This window comes from Pelophylax lessonae, assembly GCF_965119305.1.
Source record: "Pelophylax lessonae genome assembly, chromosome: 10".
Taxonomy (NCBI): Eukaryota; Metazoa; Chordata; class Amphibia; order Anura; family Ranidae; genus Pelophylax; species Pelophylax lessonae.
Window position 1 is genome coordinate 62123945 of NC_138777.1, and position 18686 is coordinate 62142630.

Here is an 18686-nt window from a genome sequence, read left to right on the forward strand (position 1 = left end):
AGACCTTGAAGATGGAGGATGCAGCTGCGACGGAGGCACAGGTTTCCTTCGTCATGCAAAAGCCATCCAGAGCGTCAAAGGTGTTTCATTTTTGCCGCCTATTTTGACGGAATTGTTACTAAAGAGTGGGGGCGACCAAAGTGTCCCCTTGTGGTCCCTAAACGATTTACTAGGCGTTACCCCTATGAGGAGTCCCTTATTAAGAATTTGACTGTTCTACCGGTGGTGGACCCTCCGGTTTCCAGATTGAACAAGGCAACCATGATTCCGGTGGAAGAGTCCATGGGCCTTTAAGGATCCGGCTGACAGGAAGGCAGAGGCTGTGGCCCGCAATATGTACACTCTGGCTGGTTCGGCACTGAGGCCGGTATTCACCATTGCCCTGGTGTCGCAAATTCTGATCGAGTGGGCTAAGCTTTTACGCCGTGACTTGGAGGAAAAACCGCTCCCCCCTGCATTTGCCCGGTCGCCAATGTTCTTTGGAAGCTTCCTCTTGGTCACCTTACCTGGTGGTTCAGAGGGACAAAATGGTGCTATGTCCCTGGTCAGTCGTTCCTTCCTAAGGTCATCTCTGATTTCCACTTAAAGACATTGTGTTGCCTTCCTTGTGCCCTACGCTGACACCTTAAAGAAATTGCTTTGCATTCCCTGGATGTGGTTCGGGCAATTAGGGTATACCTGGCGGCGACTGAATCTATGTGGAAATTGGATTCCTTGTTTGTCCTTACGGATGAATCTCGTAAGTGGCAGGCCACATCGGCTGCGTCTTTTTCCAGATGGATCAGGCAGACGATGGTGCAGGCCTATTATATTAAGAGTCAGGATCCTCCTTTCCCTGTTAAGACGCATTCTACAAGGGTGCTCAGTGCCTCCTGGGCCTTCCGTCATCAGGCATTAGTTGTTCAGGTGTGCAAGGCGGCCACATGGGTAGTCTGTGCATACATTCACCAAGTTTTACAAGGTGGCTGTCCTAGCATCTGCAAATGCTGTGTTCGGCCGCAAGGTTTTGTAGGCCGCTGTTTTAGAGACTTCTGCCCCTTGAGGGTGTATTCTTTCTGGGGGTTGAGCGCCAGTTGTTCCTGGTTGAGCTTCTGGCTTACCTGGTTGACTATGTTTAGCCCTTTTTGGGAATTGTGTGCATTGCTGGGTTTTTTCCCACTCCTCATGTTGGCACTGCTTTGTCACATCCCCAGAGTTAAAGAAGATATGGAGCCGTGTCTGTCAATGAATGAATGAGAGAAATGGATTTTTGTCTTACCGTAAAACCCTTTTCTTTGATCATTAACGGACACAGCACTCACCCCTCTGAGTTGAGTTATGTATTCTTCCGACACTGCTTGTTACAAACTGAAGTCCTTTAGCGGGAAGTGGGAAGTATACCTCCTAGGACGGCCCTAGAGGCGCAGTAAAGTTTTGTTTCCACCTAGTTCTACTCCTATGCAGAGCAGCATAACCCCTGAGTCAAAGAAGATATGGAGCTGTGTCTGTCAATAAACATCAGAGAAAATTATTTTACCTATTGCAGAGAGAGGGTACCTACAGCAGAGAGAGGAAGTATACCCCCTTGGACTGCTTATAGGCATAGCCAGATTCTTTCTCTGCCTAGTGACCTACTCCTGTAGGGGGCAGTATAACCCAATGGTTATGAAGAACAGGAGTTGTGTCCGTCAATGAACATCCGAGAAATTGATTTTTCGGTAAGACAAAAATCCCATTTTTTGGTCAGTAATTTACGCCTCATGCCCAAATGCTTACAAATATGTGTAAATATCCATTTACATATTGTGCAGAACAAAAATGCAAGATTAGGTTTTTGCGCATTTGCGCGGAAATATGCGCAAATACATTAAAAAAAAAAAACGGCTGAAAAAGTAGATGCTCAAACAGGACTATCGTGTGCAAGAGGCCTAATACAATTCAAGCAGTTATACCATTACTGTTTGGAGTTATTGGTCAACTAATATAAAAGTTGTGTTTTTTTTTTTTTTTTTTTTTTCCCACAGTGTGGCTGGTGGTGCATTACACACGGTCTCTGTGACAAATACACTGCAGACACCACCCTGCCCATTGGACAGTGAAGGAATAGCAGCAGGCTGATGTCTCCCTGATAAGTCTGCTCTTGTTTCTTTTCTATTGTTTTGTGTGTGCATGTATGCATCTCAGCTGAATATAAGGACTCCTGGCACTTGGCCTCCCTCTAGCAATATGAGCTGTATTGTACAGGAGATTACAAGGAGCTAAGCAAAAGAAACCTGGTACTTTTGCTATATACTGCACACAAAAAAAAGAGCTGCATGAACGTTTGTCTGTACATTTCCTTGACATTTAGCTTAAGCCTGGGTACACACTTGTGCGTTACAGACATCACATGATTCGCACATTTTGTATGGCTCAAGTCGCATCGCATTTGCTCCAAAATGGTGCAGGACCCTTTCCCCCTGCACCTGAATTGATTCTGGCAATTGCATTGCGTTTTGCAATTTTGTTTTGAGGTGTCGGTAATCTAACATTGACTGCTCAAAACAAAATAAGGTGAAAGAACCACCTTTCTCCTGCGCTCAGAAAACGAGGCTCCCCGATTGCTCTTCCCACAGGACTTTGCAAAAGGCGTCTCGGATGGCTATGGTCTTGCTGCCTTAAAGAACTGGGGCAGTCCAACAGTACTGCAAACAAATAACACAAAAAAGGGCGCACCGACCTAGCGCATTATCCTCAATAATGGCTTTATTGTTGTAACATAAAAATGGCTACTCACAAACGCAGATGAAATCAATCATATCCTCAGAGTGGCTCTGAGGAAGAGGCGCATGCCTCGAAACGCGTCAGCCGTCATCCTAAAAGGACAATGGACATTCGTATGGACTACTTCTGACACTCAAGTTTCTGAGTCTGGTATGATTGATTTCATCTGCGTTTGTGAGAATCTTATGCGTTTCCTGCATCCCATTAGTGAACCAGGGCTTATTTATATGCTGAAATCAATTATATGCTATTTCCAAATATTTTGTTTATATTATTACCGGTTTTGTTTCCTTTAGACAAAGAAACAACATATACCTTACCGAAACAGCAAGCTTACACGGCTACTAAAGGATTCCCTGGGTGGGAACTGTCGCACCATCATGATTGCTGCTGTTAGTCCTTCTTCACTGACCTATGATGATACATACAACACTCTCAAGTATGCCAATAGAGCGAAAGAAATAAAATCTTCTGTAAGTAAATTGCTTTGGTCGATCCTGTACTCATTTTTCTTTTGCAGGGGTCAATATAGTGAACAGGAAGATGACCAACATCCTACCATTTTCATTTGTGGCAGATTTGAGTATTGAGGTTGACCCAGCTTTGTTACTATGTTAGCTTTTGGAGTTGGTTGTCCATTAAAAAAATACAAAGGTTGCGATTGCTGACCACCTTCAAAAACAGCTATTGCTTGGCTGCTACACTGACCTATTGATACCAGTGTTATTCAAAGACCAGTATGCAGATCAGGAGAAACAAAAGTTTACGTACATGTGAACACTTACCTTGTAAAACAACCCAATCAGCTTGAAATAAAAAGGAAAGGCACAACATTTGTGTATCTATAAAAACAGTAATAGTTTTTTTTTATGTGAGATCATGTCATTTCTGTTCTCGGCGAGCTGGTGTCAGCAGAAGTCTGACCATTGGAGGACTGGCAGACTGTTCTCGCAATACAGCCAGAAAACGGACCATACTACAAGGGATGTTCTTTCATGCCTAGTGTGGTTAGTTTGAAGTTGGAAAGCAGGGGGACTGTCAGGATCACCAGGTATTTTATGCAAAGAAAGCAATACTAAGAGGACAGGCTACTTTTTAACACAAGTAAGTGGTTCAACAGACACATCAGGAATATGAAATGTTTGGCTAACATATTCTTTAAATGTCCCACTCTATGCTTGTGTTGGTCAGTGACTTAAGCCTAAGGTTCAGTATTCCAGACAGAATTTTTAGGAGAAGTCATTAATGGCAGCTTGCATATTTTTCTCATGACTTGGTCCTATGAGAACACAAACTGTTAGGTGGATCCTGTTGAGCCAGACAGCAATTTGAGAATGTTTAGTTGCACATAAACCCAATCCATAAACTCTTATTTGCTGTCTTTTGTTCTGTTTAAAATATCATTGGAAGCATTTTTTTTGTCTCTTTGGTAAGTGCATAAAAAACTATGTCAGGAATTCAGAGCTGTCATGTGTCTTCTGCATGCTCCCACTTTTTTCTCAAAGAGCCATTTTAGTTGTTATCTTGGACTAAAGATTGAATAGCCTCTAGGTTTTAGAGATTTGAGAGAGGTAACAGTAAGTAGTTTAGCAAAAGACACTAGGCAGGGCAGACAGCGCTCAAAACATAGTCCGCAGAAATGCTGTACATCTGATCGATAATTTTTTTTTTTGTCTCATCAATTGAGAGACACCAGAAATTAGATTTGCAGGTTATATTGCGAACTACAGATGTAGTGGACACTGGCCAACACACAATCTGTAGGGCAGACCAGGATAACCTGTCCAACTATCATCATGCCTCAAATTTTGTAAAAGTGTCCTATGTGAATGGACATAATCTTCTCTGCTCCACTGGGAAAAAGTCTTAAAGGACATTGTGTGCTAATATTTAATATTCTTGACGTCTCTATTGTACCATGTACAGTGCCTTGAAAAAGTATTCATTCCCCTTGAAATTTTCCACATGTCTCTCGTTGACGGACACCGCTCCATATCATCTTGGACCCTTGAGTTATGCTGCTCTCCATAGGAGTAGGACTAGGCGGAAACCAGTTTAATTATGGCCCTAGGGCAGTCTTAGGGGATATACTTCCCACTTCCTGCTATAGGACTTCAGTTTTTTTTAGTCAGGAGTAAGGACCTGGTTCCTTGCTGGGATCTCTCGTCCTGGCATTTTTTTCCTTTTTAAATGGAATTTCTTTCTTTTATTATTTTCTGTTCATGTGAGAACGACAGTCAACTGCTCGACTGGGAGATGCACTGGATATCCTAGATACTTACGGTCTCACCAGTCTGGCCAGCGAGCGCGATCCAAGTTTACGACCTGGTCGTGGCCTGAGTCGCAGCGTTTCTCCTGGCCGACAGCACCCCCATTCCAGTTGAGCGGTGATCTGTCCGGAGTGGTGTTCACCCGGTTCCATGGTATGTTAAGTAGTTGTCCCCCTGTCCCCCTTGAGGGTTTTGGGTTGGACGTGGGCCCCTCCCTGGTACGGTGGGACCCCTAGGTTCCCCTCCTTCTCCCCAGCGCCACTAGGGTCACCGTGGATCTTCCATAAACCCTCGTGGATCTTCGTCTCAACAGAAAGGTGCAGAGAATTGTGGCAAGGTCTTGGGATCCTCTGGCTGACATCACAGATGCACTGGTGTCTCCTTGGGGCCAGTATCTTCTGATATACGCCTTTCCCCCACTTAAATTTCTGCCAAATCTCCTGTGAAAGATCGAGGCAGAAGGGATATGGTCATCCTAGTGGCTCCAGACTGGCCTCTCCGATCTGGTACGGCTGGTCGCCGATTCACTTGGAGGCCTTCTCTCAGAGAAGATTTATTGGCCCAGGGGCCAATCTTCCATCCTGCTTTACAGTCGCTGGCTTTAACGGCTTGGCTGTTGAAGGCCAAGTGTTGCAGGATAGGGGGTTGTCTGAATCGGTGATTCCCATGTTGTAAAAGACTAAAAAATATACCTCTAGGAATACTTTACCATCGCGCTAGAAAGGCGTACATTGTGTGGCGTGAGTCTCTTGGGGTTCATCCCCGTTCCATTTTAAATGGGGGATCAAAGGGTTAACTGTGTGCCTAGCTAGTGTTTGTTTGCTGTGGGAGGTGTTTTTACTAGTGGAAGGCATGGATCCATGTCCCTTCTTTGCAGGAACATATGTTCCATTCCTTACTACTGATAGAGCAGGGATCTGCCTTTTTTTACATAAACAGATCGTCCTTCTGCCTCTGTGCTGGATGATAGGTGGGTGCTGGCAGACCTAGAGCCTGCAAATAAGCTCCTGCTGGCAGTGTGCATGCGCACCCCAGACCTTTAAGTGTCGGATAGTGTACTAGGTACGTGATCCGGCACAGCAGTGCCACCTTGCCTCTTAAGTGTTATGTAGGTGTCAGTGGTTAAAGTGCTTAACAGGAAGGCATTCCCCTCCCTCCTTAAGTCGCAAAATGCTTAGGTGTGAAAAGGGCCTTAGGCAAATGGATTCCCTCTCTGTGCTTCTTAACAGTTCTAGGCAGGGAGTTTCCTGCTCCACTCGCTCTACATGGGTCAAACACATTATTCAAGTCAATAACTTGAAGGCTAGGTTTCCTCCCTTCTCTCATAAGTCACCTTGCTCATGCTTCTTGACCGTTGTAGCCTCTGTTTTTCAGATTTTCAAGGCTGTCACTTGGTCATCTTTTAAACATTTAGGTTCTACTAAAGTGGCTGTTCAGGCCTTCTTCAGGCATTTGGTTCTACAAGCGGATTTCTGTGTCTGTCGAGCCTTGCTCTGTGGGCCTGTTGGAGTTGTTACTGTGTTGCTCACACCACAGACACCTTTTGGACATCCCAGTTTTAATCATTAAAGAGCCTTTGCCCCATATTTTTCAACTGAGAAAATAGCAATTTTGACTTGCCAGTAAAATCCATTTCATGAAGTGTAGTGTGGGACACAGGTCCTTCCCCATATTGTCATCACCGTATTGCCTGCCACAAAACTTAGGCTAGCTAGGAGTGGCAAGGGTTATTAGGGGAATGGCCCTGCATCTTAATTTTTTTGCCAGTGTCCAGTCACTTGAGGTAAGCTGTATGTCGTAATGAATCAAAAGCCTTTAGCCTGTACTATATTACACGAAAGGGATTCTACTTCTATGTCAAATCTTTTCATTTTTTGTTGTATTTTCAGGGCATTTAAAGGGATAAAACACTTGGGACTGTACACATTGCAAAGCTTGTACTGTATGTTTGTTTATTTTTGCTTTGATATACACTTACAATTTTATTTTGTGTTAACAGGTGAAGAGTAATGTGGTTAGTCTGGACAGTCACATCAGTCAGTATGTTAAGATTTGTGAGCAGCAGAAAAAGGAGGTATGTCTGTAAACTTTCATACTTATATCTGGGTATTTAGAATAAAAAGTTATTTAAAATGGATGTCCGGTCTACTCCAATCTAATTTTAAACCTGCTCCTACCCCCATTTTAAGTCCTATACGTAAATTACTAGCCTGTAGAGGAAAGATGTGTACACTTACCTATTCTAAGAGCTTCCTGGTCCGGTCATGTGATCGGCTCTCAGCACCAACTTCAGGGGAAAGAAGTTATGGTCAACAATGGGTGTTATATAAAAAGGCTATAGGTGACGCTATCACTCCGGTACTGCAGCCGTTGTTGGTGAACTCTCCTCTCATCTGAAACTGACACTGGGAGCCTATCACTTGAGTGGTCAGGAGCGCCCTTATATTAGGTACGTATTCTCCTGTTCTCTACAGGCTAGTTAGTATAGGACTCAGAACAGGAATGGGATCAAACTACTGTATTTTTCTGGCGTATAAGACTACTTTTGAACCTCAAAAAAATCCCCCAAAAATGGGAGGTCGTCTTATACACCGAGTAGAATATCTCCAAGGTAACCGAAGTATAAGTATTACCGGTAGATCATGTAATAGGGGGTCGTCGTTATATACGCCGGAAAATACGGTACTACCTAAATTTCAGTGTTCTTTTTTTAAACTGGTGCCAAGTGCTTACTGGGGCAATCATTTTGGTGCCAATAATTTAAGTGTCCCCCTTATACTCCATGGCTATTAGGCTTCCTTTACACTAAACTCTAAAAAACAAATACCCATCCCAAGCTTTTTAACATAACCCTGAAAATTACACTTTGCCTTAACCTAAAAAGTAAACCTAACATTTATATCCCTAACCTAAAGTGTTCCAAAACCCAGGACCCTGCATTCACTGGTCTCCCACAGTACACAGAACATGGAAATGCAATAGTTTTAGTAAAGATTAACTGCTAAATACCTTTTCTCATCAGCAGTTGGAGTAGTCTTGTGACTTGTATCAGTGTCTGCCTAAAACTTGTAGTAGTTTTCATTCTCCCCTTACCTGTCTGGACAGTGCTGATCACATGCACTCTCCCAAGAGGAAGAAAAAAAAACCTCTAGCAATACACACCAAACTGAGCGTGTACAGTCTGACTCCTAATGCTTTGTTCTATCGGGAGATGGATTGGGGACAGTTAAAGAAGGGGAGGATCAGAGAGACAGGATCGCACAGCCTTTATACACAATGCAGAGGATTAACCCCTTAGGTTCCAAAATGAGTATAACGAGCATGCTTTACTGCATATACAGACGGATTTTACTGTTGTGGGTTTAGTACCACTTTTCAAGATCTATCACCAGAGGATCTTAAAGATTTTAACCCCCCCCCCCCTCTGCAGGGAATCCTGGATACAAAGCACTTGTCCCCTGTACATCTGAGCAGCGGTTGCTGAGCTGTATTGTTGAATAGCCCATTCGCCTAGCTATCTGACAACACAGATAAACCAAGATGGATTTGAGTATTGGCTCAAGAGGAGAGGGTGAATGCCAGGCAGTTTACAGAGAGTCTGTACAGCCCCCACCTTCCTAACCTCCTAAGCTGACAGAACTGTGCAATGCTGTTTCCTAATCGCTGCACGAGGGCAAAAAGTGTAAACCGTTTGCTTGTGTTGTGAATGATTGCAGCTTGAGAAAATGGCTTGCACAAAAAGACAGTGACAATAGTACACAGCAGCTATGACATTTTTCTGAGACCGCTTAGTGTAGTACCTGGCTTGTGGTGTTAGATTGTGTTTTTTGTGATTGATTGCAGCTGGAGAAAGGGACTCTCATTCAGAACACAAGCTGACAGTTTCTGCTGTCTTTCCTGATTAGCAGGCTGCAGTGTAAACTGATGAGAATGGAACACATGACTGAGTGGTAGTAAGAAGTGGTGGGATTCAGTACTGGCTGTAACCTAGACCTCCTCCCCAACCTTGCGAATACCCATATTTTTAGGCTTTAGTTGGGGAGGAGTTACAGCCAGCAATGAAAGATATCACTGCTGTTGGAACACAGGGGCAGTGGCGGCACTGGTTTGCATGCAGTTGCTGTTCAACCAACAATTTTACAACGGGCTCCTGTTTTCAGATCGTCAGATGTAGGGGGGGCTGTACTCCCTTTTGTGATATACTGTATTAGTAACACAAGATGCCTCACCCAACACTATTGTCATCCAGGTATCTGTAAAAATAGACTTGGCAAATTCAAGTTGGCTTAAGCCCCTTTTACACTTGTGCGAATTGGGACTGCAAAGGCACATGATAAGTCGTACTTAATGATTTCCAATAAATACCATTGATATCTGTGCGACTTCAAGTTGCAACTGCACTACTTTGGTCAGACTTTGATGCGTTTTGAGGTCCAAAGGCATTGCTTCAAGTCCAGTCAAAATCGTGACCCAAAATTGCGTGACTTTTAGGTCGCACAAGTGTGAAAGGGTCCTTACTTTGAAAACGCTGATAACAGTTGCTTGGGACTGTATTTAGGTGTGAAAGGGCTCATAGTAGTTACCAAATATGGTCATAATATGATTCTTGTGAATAAAAATCTATAACCGTTATGAGCAATTTGCATAAGCCAAGTTTCACAATTTAAGAGCTTAGATACTGAACAATTTTTAGATTTTTCTGCTGTTTCCTGTTTATTTTTAGATTGCAATGTTGAAAGAGAAGTTGAAGACCTATGAGGAGCAAAAGGTTTGCGAACAATCTAAGCACAATGCACTGCTTGTGAGACCGGAACGGCCCGAAACTAAGCGGTAAATATGAGTCAGCTGACTTTCTCAAAAATTTCTCAAAAGAAGTTTCCTTTTTTAATCCGGAAATGGAAGCCTGTGTAGTTGTCTGATCAAGCTTAAAGCGAACCTGTGGCCAAGCTGTAAACAGATAAGCGTTTACATATTAATAAAGCAACATTACACACACACACACACACACACGCTCTGCCACTGTAAGAATAAAAGGTTACACCGGATTCAGTTATTGCGAGGTGCAGAACTGTCATTTGAGTGGAGAAAGCAGTATTTTTTGGTTTTCTCCAGATTATGTAATTCTGGATCAGAACTTTTAAATCTGTGTCTGGGTTTTGTTAGAAGCTTGCAGCCTGGCTGACTACATAGGTGTGAATGGTCATTACATACTCCTATCGGATATAAGTTCAGAGCTTCCAGTTTGGAGACAGCTTCCAATTTGGAGACCGAAGGTTCAACTCCGGGTGAGGGGTCCCCAGCCAGAAGCCACGATACAGAGGTCTTGTCGAGGGGTAAGAGGGCCCAGCCAGAAGCCAAGAGACAGCAGATCTCGGTTACAAAATTCAGGTTGGCTCCTATCAGGGGTATCAGGCGAGCCCCAATCCTTGGGCCAGGGGATTTCATTGGACTTTGCACTATTTATTAGATTTTTTTGGATCACTGGTTTGGTTTTTGTGATTTCTCTTTTGTTCATTGACGGACTCAGGATTTTTTTCCTATTTTTGTTATTTTTTTTTCTTGAGAATCTACTATCAACTGACGAACTGGATAATCTAGATCCAGAGGATCCCCACAGTCTGGCCAGTGAGCCCGCGGAGGCCTCTGCTCCTTGCTAGGTCGGCCGCAAAACTCCTCACGCGGCCGAATCCGGCCCCAAATTTAGGCCGAGGCTTTGCGGCCTACTGGTCGGGAGCTCTGTGGGCCTGAAGCCACTACCCTCAGTTTGTGCATCCACCCTCCCCTCCGCTGCCCCTTGGTGGTCGGCTTGCGCCCTGGTGGCTGGGCATCTACAAAAATTTAGGCCACGGCTTGCGGCCTTCTAGGCCATGTGGCTAAGTCTGCCTCTGGGGGGGGGGGGGGTTAGCCGGGGGGGGGGGGGGTTAGCCCCAGTAAACCTGGATGAGATGCGTGCACTTGACTGGGCCTCCACACAAATTGAGGCCACAGCATGTGGCCTACTAGGCCATGTGGCCAGCTTGGCACCTCCCTTGGAAGGCATGGTGCTGTAGGGGCAGTTTAACTTTTGATGGCAACCATGCCACCATTATTGTGGAGGGCACCTATCCCTTTTAGTGCTGCGTGAACATCAGGATACCCTGCCTGATCGTCCATGTCACGGTGTACGGCTCCCTTTTTAAGGGGGCTATTTCCTATTCTGTGGGCCTCCTATGGAGGGTCTCGGAGGCCGATCCCCTCGTTTTTTTGAAGGGTTCAGTAGGTGGTCCATTCGTGAACCCTGGGTCGGCATCCCCTTTGCTTTGCTTGGCGGCCCTCCCCTGATTGTTTTTTCGGGGGACCTTAGTATATAGCGTCCACCACCCTCCCCTGCCTCATCTGTCCATCAGATCCTGAATCTGTTTTTGGCCACTGCAGGCATGAGTCACCCACACATCCGGAGTGTTTAGACAGTGAGGATGTTTCCTCTGCTCCTCTAGCCGTGCATAAAAAGGCGCTGGTGGATGCACTGATTGTTTCAGAGCGAAACATTTTAAATGTGGCGGAGATGCTGCATCGCAGGCGCCGGTCCCTTTTGGCACCACAGGTTCTCCACTGTGGCAGGGATATTCCCCTTTCCCGCTTACTTTTGACAACATGGTCACATAACAGTGGGGTTGTCCAAAACCCCTAAGTGTTGCTATATCGTATCCTTATAAGGATTCCCTGCATAAAAGTGGATGCTCCCACCTGCAGTAGATTCACCGGTTTCCAGGTTAAATAAAGCTACCTTCTGGTTGAGGAGTCCTTGGCCTTTAAAGATCCGGTTGACAGGAAAGCCAATATGGTGTAAACTGCAGAGAAATGGCATGCAAGGGCTAATTTCTCTCAAATATTGTTGGCGAATCTGGCTCTGTGTTAGTGAGCACTTCTCCTTTGCTGAGATAATCCATCCATCCACCTCACAGGTGTGGCATATCAAGATGGCTGACCACAATAAAGACCACTCTAAAATGTGCAGTTTTTCCTGTATTGGGGGGGGCCTGAAAACCAGTCAGTATCTGATGTGACCACCATTTGCCCTCATGCAGTGCAACACATCTCCTTTGCATAGAGTTGATCAGGTTGCTGATTGTGGAATGTTGGTCTAATCCTCTTCATTGGCTGTGCGAAGTTACTGGATATTGGCAGGACCTGGAACACGCTGTCGTATACGCCGATCCAGAGCATCCCAAACATGCTAAATGGGTGACATGCCTGGTGACTATGCTGGCCATGAAAGAACTGGGATGTTTTCAGCTTTCAGGAATTTTATACAGATCCTTGCAACATAGGACCATGCATTATCATGCTGCAACATGAGGTGATGGTCATGGATGAATGGCGCAACAATGGGCCTCAGGATCTCATCACGGTATCTCTTTGCATGCAAAATACCATCATAAAATACACCTGTGTTCGTTGTCCATAACCTATGCCTGCCCATACCCCCCTAACCCCTTCTCCACCATGGGCCACTCGATCTATAACGTTGACATCCGCAAACCGCTCACCCACACAACGCCATACACACTGTCTGCCATCTTCCCTGTACAGTGAAAACCGGGATTCATCCATGAAGAGAACACCTCTTCAAAGTGCCAGATGCCATAGAATGTGAGCATTTGCCCACTCAAGTAGGTTACGATGACAAACTGCAGTCAAGTCGAGACCCAGATGAGGATGACGAGCATGCAGATGAGCTTCCCTGAAACTGTTTCTGACAGTTTTTGCAGAAATTCTTTGGTTATGAAAACAGATTGTTGAAGCAGTTTTCCGGGTGGCTGTCTCAAACGATTGTGGAGATCCTGTGCTGGTGTGGTTACACGTGGTCTGCGGTTGTGAGGCCGGTTGGATGTACTGCCAAATTATCTGAAACGCCTTTTGGAGCTGGCTTTTGGTAGAGAAATGAACATTCAATTCACAGGCAACAGCTCTGGTGGACTTAATCATGCTGTCTGCCTTGTCAGTTTTGTGTGTGTTTTTTATTTCCCTTTTAAAGTCTACATTTTTAGCTGGTGTCCCTAGGTGATGTCTCCCTGTGCTGTCTCTGTTCCCAGCATTCCTGTATTCCTGTATTTGCCCAGTCTTCCTAAATGCAGAGCATACTATGCAGAGGTGACGTCATCAACTAAAGCTGTTGTGAATATTTCCTAATCTGCGCAAGTTTAGGAGATTTTCATGGTACCTGCTGGCAAGGCTTATTTTGAGTTTACCTGTAGGAAGAAGTATTAAATTTGAGTTTACTACCGCTTTTAAAGCTAGAAAGTCGACCTCCAGGAAGGAGTACCATCGCGGAAGGCCTATTTCACCTGGTAATGGGGCTCATAAGCGCCATCCCTGACAATTTGTAAGGCGTATTTTCACTTTTTTCCAGTCTGGTTTGGAGATGTCTATGGTCTTCAGTAGCAAAAAAGGACTGATATCTGCCTTGGCCGTTCTATTTTAGAGACCTATTATATCTCATGCATGGGTAAAGCCTTTGTGCAGGATATCACGTATTGTTTTGGCTGTTTAGCTCCCCTTGTGGAACCTTTATTTCATTTTGTCTGTTTTGAAGTCTTCTCCCATTGAACCTCTTAAAAAGAATTCCCTAGTTGCTACATATGTCAAAGGTTATCTTTTTGGTGGCCATTAATTTGGCTCTCATGGTATCCGAGTTGGCTGTTCTTTGCTGCATGTTCACCAAAGAAAGGTGGAGTTGATGCCTCAGTTCTTTCCTACCTGAATCATAACATTGTGGGGTTTTTTTTTTTTTTTTTTTTTTCTGTACCCTAAACCTCTTAAGGAAAAGGTTCTTCACTCCTGGTATGTTTTTCAAGCAGTTTATCTTTAGTCTGCAGCTTAATTTGCTAGTCTGATTCCCTGCTTGTTCTGTTTGAGGAACCTTGCATGGGTCAGGCTGCTACTTGATTCTCCAGGGTGCTTTCTGGGATATTCATCAAGCTTCTGTTGTTCCTGTTCGTAAGGCTGCCACCTGGCCATTTCTTCACACGTCTCTAAAGTTCTACCAGGTACAGTAAATGTGTATACCTTTGGGGATGTCAGTTATGGCGGAGGGTATTACAGGTGGCTTTGTAGTGGGCTCCCCCCGCTTCTAGGATTTTTGGATTACTTGTAAAATCTCTTTCATGGAGAACATCACAGGACACAGAGATACTCCCCTGCCCCCCCCTTTTTTCTGTTCTTCATTGCCTTCTACAAAACAGGGGATTGGCTGTGGTGCGAGAGTTATACCTGAGCAGGAATTTCTGCCTTTTTTGGCTTGTCCCCAATCATGTGAAGGTGGCAGGCATAACCCAAGTAGTTATGTATATTAACTCCTCTGGGTCCTGTGATGTACTCCCAAGAAAAGGATTGTACAGGTAAGACAGTATTCCATTTGCTTAAAATTATTTTTCTCTTTCAGCTCCTTTTCTTCATAACCATTGGGTTATACTGCCCCTACAGGAGTAGGACACAAGGCATAAAAAAGACTTGACTACGCATATGTGCTGTCCCGGGAGGTATACTCCAAACCCCCCCACCCTCTGCTATAGGTACTCCATTTTATTTCTGCCTAGTCTGAAGCAAGGACCTAGTTCCCTGCTGGGATATTTTGTCCTGGCAATTTTTTTCCTTTTTAGAAACATTTTTCAATTTTTTCCCTGCAAGATCTACAATCAACTGCCGGACTAGGCGACGGGCTGGATAATCTAGATCCAGTGGTCACCCCAGTCTGGCCAGTGAGCATGTGCAGACCTCAGCTCCGCGCTAGGTTAGCCGTGACATAGCCCCACTGGACGGGGCTGGCCTGCGAGTTAAATTCCTTGCGAGGTCGCATACGACCGGGTTTTGGCCTGCACCGCAGCGCTCCTCCTGGCCGGCAGGCCCCCATTTTGATGGAGAGGAGGTTCTGTCTGGAGCAATGGCCGACTGGTTCCTGGTATGGTAAGTAGTTGTCCCCCCTCTTCCCTTTGAGGGTCTTGGGAATGACATGGGCCCCTCCTTTCTGGGTGGCTATTTTCGGTTGTGGGAGCCCCTCCTCATCCCCTGGTGCTGACTCCTGGGTCTTTTCATTCCCTGGATGCCGCATGTGGAGTGCAGATTATCCTGGTGCTGCCAGTGCTTGTTCTGTGGAGTGGTGAGTCTGGTGGAGTCCTTTTCCTCTCTGCTGCAGGATCCATTGGTGCTCTGGTACTGGCGACCGGGTGGTGCTACCAGAGTGGTAGGGGTGTCCCTTAGCAGTGTTTTTTGCACTTTTTTTTGTGGGGGTCCCCCTTTTGACTTATGAAGTCCTTGGCGCACATTTTCCCACACCTGACCCCCTCTGAGGCTGCGGGGGCTTCCGGGTACCAACCATCCATTGAGCACTGACAGGGGTCCTGGTTTCCTTTGTGTCCCGGTGGAGGTATTTTTTGGGCGGCGAGCTAGCAAAAAGCACTCCCTGCCTTCACCTGTCACCTCCTGAATCTGATTCCGCCACCGCTGACGTGGCTAACCCTGCTGGGTCTGCGGCCACGCTCCCTGAATTCTCAGATAGTGAGGATGATTCCTCTACACCGGTAGCTGCGCACAAAAAAGCGCTGGTGGACGTACTGAATGTGTCTGTGCCTGAGACTTTAAAGATGGAGGAGGCACCGGTTCCCTTTGGTACTCATAAGCCGTCCAGAGCAGCAAAGGGGTTTCCTTCCCCTCCTTTTTTGACAGTATTGTCGCTTAAGGGTAGGGACGGCAAAAACGTCCCCTTGTGGTCCCGAAGAGTTTTGCTATGCGGTACCCATATTAGGAGTCACTTCTTAAAAAGTGAACTGTTTCACCCATAGTGGACTCTCCGGTTTCCAGATTGAACAAGACAACCATGATTCCGGTTAAAAAGTCTCTGGCCTTTAAGTATCCGGCTGACAGGAAGGCAAAGGCTGTGGCCCGCAATATGTACACTGTGTGGCTGGTTCAGCACTTAGGCTGGTGTTCACCATTGCCCTGGTGTCGCAAACTATGACCGAGTGGGCTAAATTTTTCTGCTGTGACCTGGAGGGGGAGCAGCTTCTCCCCCTGCGTTTGGTGGGTTAGCCAACCAGTTGGTCCAGGGACTGCAGTTTATCTGTGATGCCTCTTTGGATGCGGCTCCCCTAGTCGCTAGGCTTTCTGTTTCGGCAGTGGTCCTTAGCCAAAAAAACACACCCAAGATGTTGGTCTGCGGGCCAGACTCCTAAAAAAGCCTTACCTGATCTTTCTTTTCAAGGAAATCGCCCCTTTTGGAGCTACCCTGGATGACTTTATTAAGGGTCTCACAGAGGGGGAAGAGTAATTTTCTTCGGCAGGCTAGTAAGGGCAAGGATTCTCATCAAAGTTGTGTCCCATCCTTCTCGGCTCACAAGATTTTTTCTCTTTCGTTCATTGATGGACACAGCTCCTGATCTTCTTGGATATTGGGTTATACTGCCCCCTACAGGAGTAGTCCCAGGAGGTATACTCCCCTTCTCTGCTATAGGTACTCAGTTTTTTTTCTGCCTAGTTAGGAGTAAGGACCTATCTCCTTGCTGGGATCTCTGGTCCTAGAAATTATTTTCCTTTTTGGATAGATTTTTTTTTTTCCTCCTAGTTTTTTCCTGTGAGATCTACAATCAACTGCCGGACTGGGCTGGATAATCTAGATCCAGTGGTCACTCCAGTCTGGCCAGCGAGCACGCGCAGACCTCTGTGCTAGGTCGGCAGCGACCTAGCCCCATTGGACAGGGGCTGGCCTGAGAGTTAAAAGCATACGACCGAGTCTCGGCCTGCGTCACAGCATTCCTCCTGGCCAACAGCCCCCCATTTTGATGGCGAGGAGGTTCTTTCTTGAGTGGTGCTCGCCTGGTTCCTGATATGGTGAATAGCAATTCCCCTCTCCCCCTGGAGGGTTTTGGGGTGGACGCAGGCCCCTCCCTGGAATGGTCAGACTCCTGGGTTCCCCTCTTCCCGTTGGGCCTCCCCATTGAGTCCGATGGTCCTGTGGTTCCTCTATCCCCCTCTCTGCCCCCCCCATCCCCCTCCACCTATACTGGGGTTGTATGGTGGTCTGGCTACCTCCTGGGGCAGGGGTACGCCACCAGTGACCGAGCGTTTGGCATTGGGTCGGGGCTGTGCTTCTTTCCTTCCTGGCTGACGCACGTGGAGTGCTTTGATCCTGATGCTGCCAGTGACTGCCTGGTGGGGTAGCGAGTCTGGTGGGGTTTGCTCCCTCTCTGCTACATGTTCGGGGGGGGGGGGTGCTCTTTGGCTAGCGGCCGGATGGTGTTACCAGCATGGTGGGGGTGTCCCTTAGCAGTGTTTTTTTGCACTTTTGTGGGGTACCGTTATTCCTCATGGAGTCCTTGGAACACATTTGCCGACCTGACCCCCTCTCAGAGCCTGCAGGGCCCTCCATGTCCCAACCATCCATTGATGCACGGACGGCGGTCCTGGAGTCCTTTGTGTCCTGGGTAGAGGTGGCTGGGGTAGTAAAAAAGCGTGATTCGCAATAAGGGACCCATTTGAAGAGTCTTTCCTTAAGAAGTGGACTGTTCCATCGGAGCGGGATCCTCCGGTTTCCAGGTTGAATAAGGCAACCTTGATTCACAATAGAAGAATCGCTGGCTTTAAAGGATCCGGCTGACAGAAAGGCGTAGGCTGTGGCCCATAGTATGTTCACTGTGGCCGGCTCGGCACTAATACCAATCTTCACCATTGCCCTTGTGTCACAAACTCTGACCGAGTGGGCTAAGCTTTTAGGCCGTGACCTGGAGGGAGAGTAGCTTCCCCTTGCCTTTGCTGGTGAAACAGTTGGTTCAGGGTCTGCAGTCATCTGTGATGCCTCTTTGGATGCGGCTCCGCTGATTTCTAGACTCTGTTTCAGCAGTGGTCTTTAGGCATGTTTTGTGGCTCAAATGTTGTTCTGCGGACCAGACCTCTTTTAAAAAAAAAAAAAAAAAAGCGTTAACTGGTCTTCCCTTTTAAAGGAGATGGTCTGTTTGGAGCTACCCTGGATGACTTGATTAAGAGTCTCACAGGGGGGAAGAGCACCTTTCTTCTGCATGCTAGTAAGGGTAAGGAACCTCGTCGCCGACATGGCCCATCCTTCTGGGCTCACAGGAAGTTTTTTCTTCCCTCTGGGTTGGCTGACAAGGGTTCAAAGCCTTTCAAGCCTCTATTGGGAGGATCCAAGTGAACTTGGTCTGGTAAGTCCAAAGTGGGGTTCTCCAGACCCGCAGACAAAGCTCCTTCTGCATGAAGGTGCACCCTCACCCATGCCTGGGGTGGGGGGACATCTTTGCTGGTTTCTTGACCCGTGGACCTCCTTGGTGCAAGACAAGTGGGTCCACTAAGTCAGTGGTCCTCAACCCTGGCCTACAGGGCCCACTAACAGGCCAGGTTTGCAAGATAACTGAAATACATCCCAGGTGATATAATTTGGTTCTCAGTGATTGCAGTACTCTAGTCTGCATCTCCCCAAGGTAATACTTAAAATCTGGCCTGTTAGTGGGCCCTGAGGACCGAAGTTGAGGACCACTGCACTAAGTGATACAGTCCGGCTACAAGATCGAGTTTCATTCTTACCTTCCTGAGAGGTTCTTTTCTTCTAATGTGCGTTTGTCCCTGGACCGATTCCTAGGCCTCTTCGGGTCAGTGCAAGACCTGTTCCTTCAAGAGGTAATTGTC

General features: G+C 46.4%; 1 protein-coding gene across 1 annotated transcript in view; it reads left to right on the top strand.

The window, feature by feature from the left end:
• Positions 1-18686, top strand: part of KIF18A (kinesin family member 18A) — a 228412-nt gene that overhangs the window by 106403 nt on the left and 103323 nt on the right. The window contains exons 6-8 of the mRNA XM_082270833.1: positions 3039-3215; positions 7012-7086; positions 9736-9842. Of these exons, the coding sequence (XP_082126959.1) occupies positions 3039-3215; positions 7012-7086; positions 9736-9842 (359 nt within the window). The remainder of the gene's footprint in view (positions 1-3038; positions 3216-7011; positions 7087-9735; positions 9843-18686) is intronic.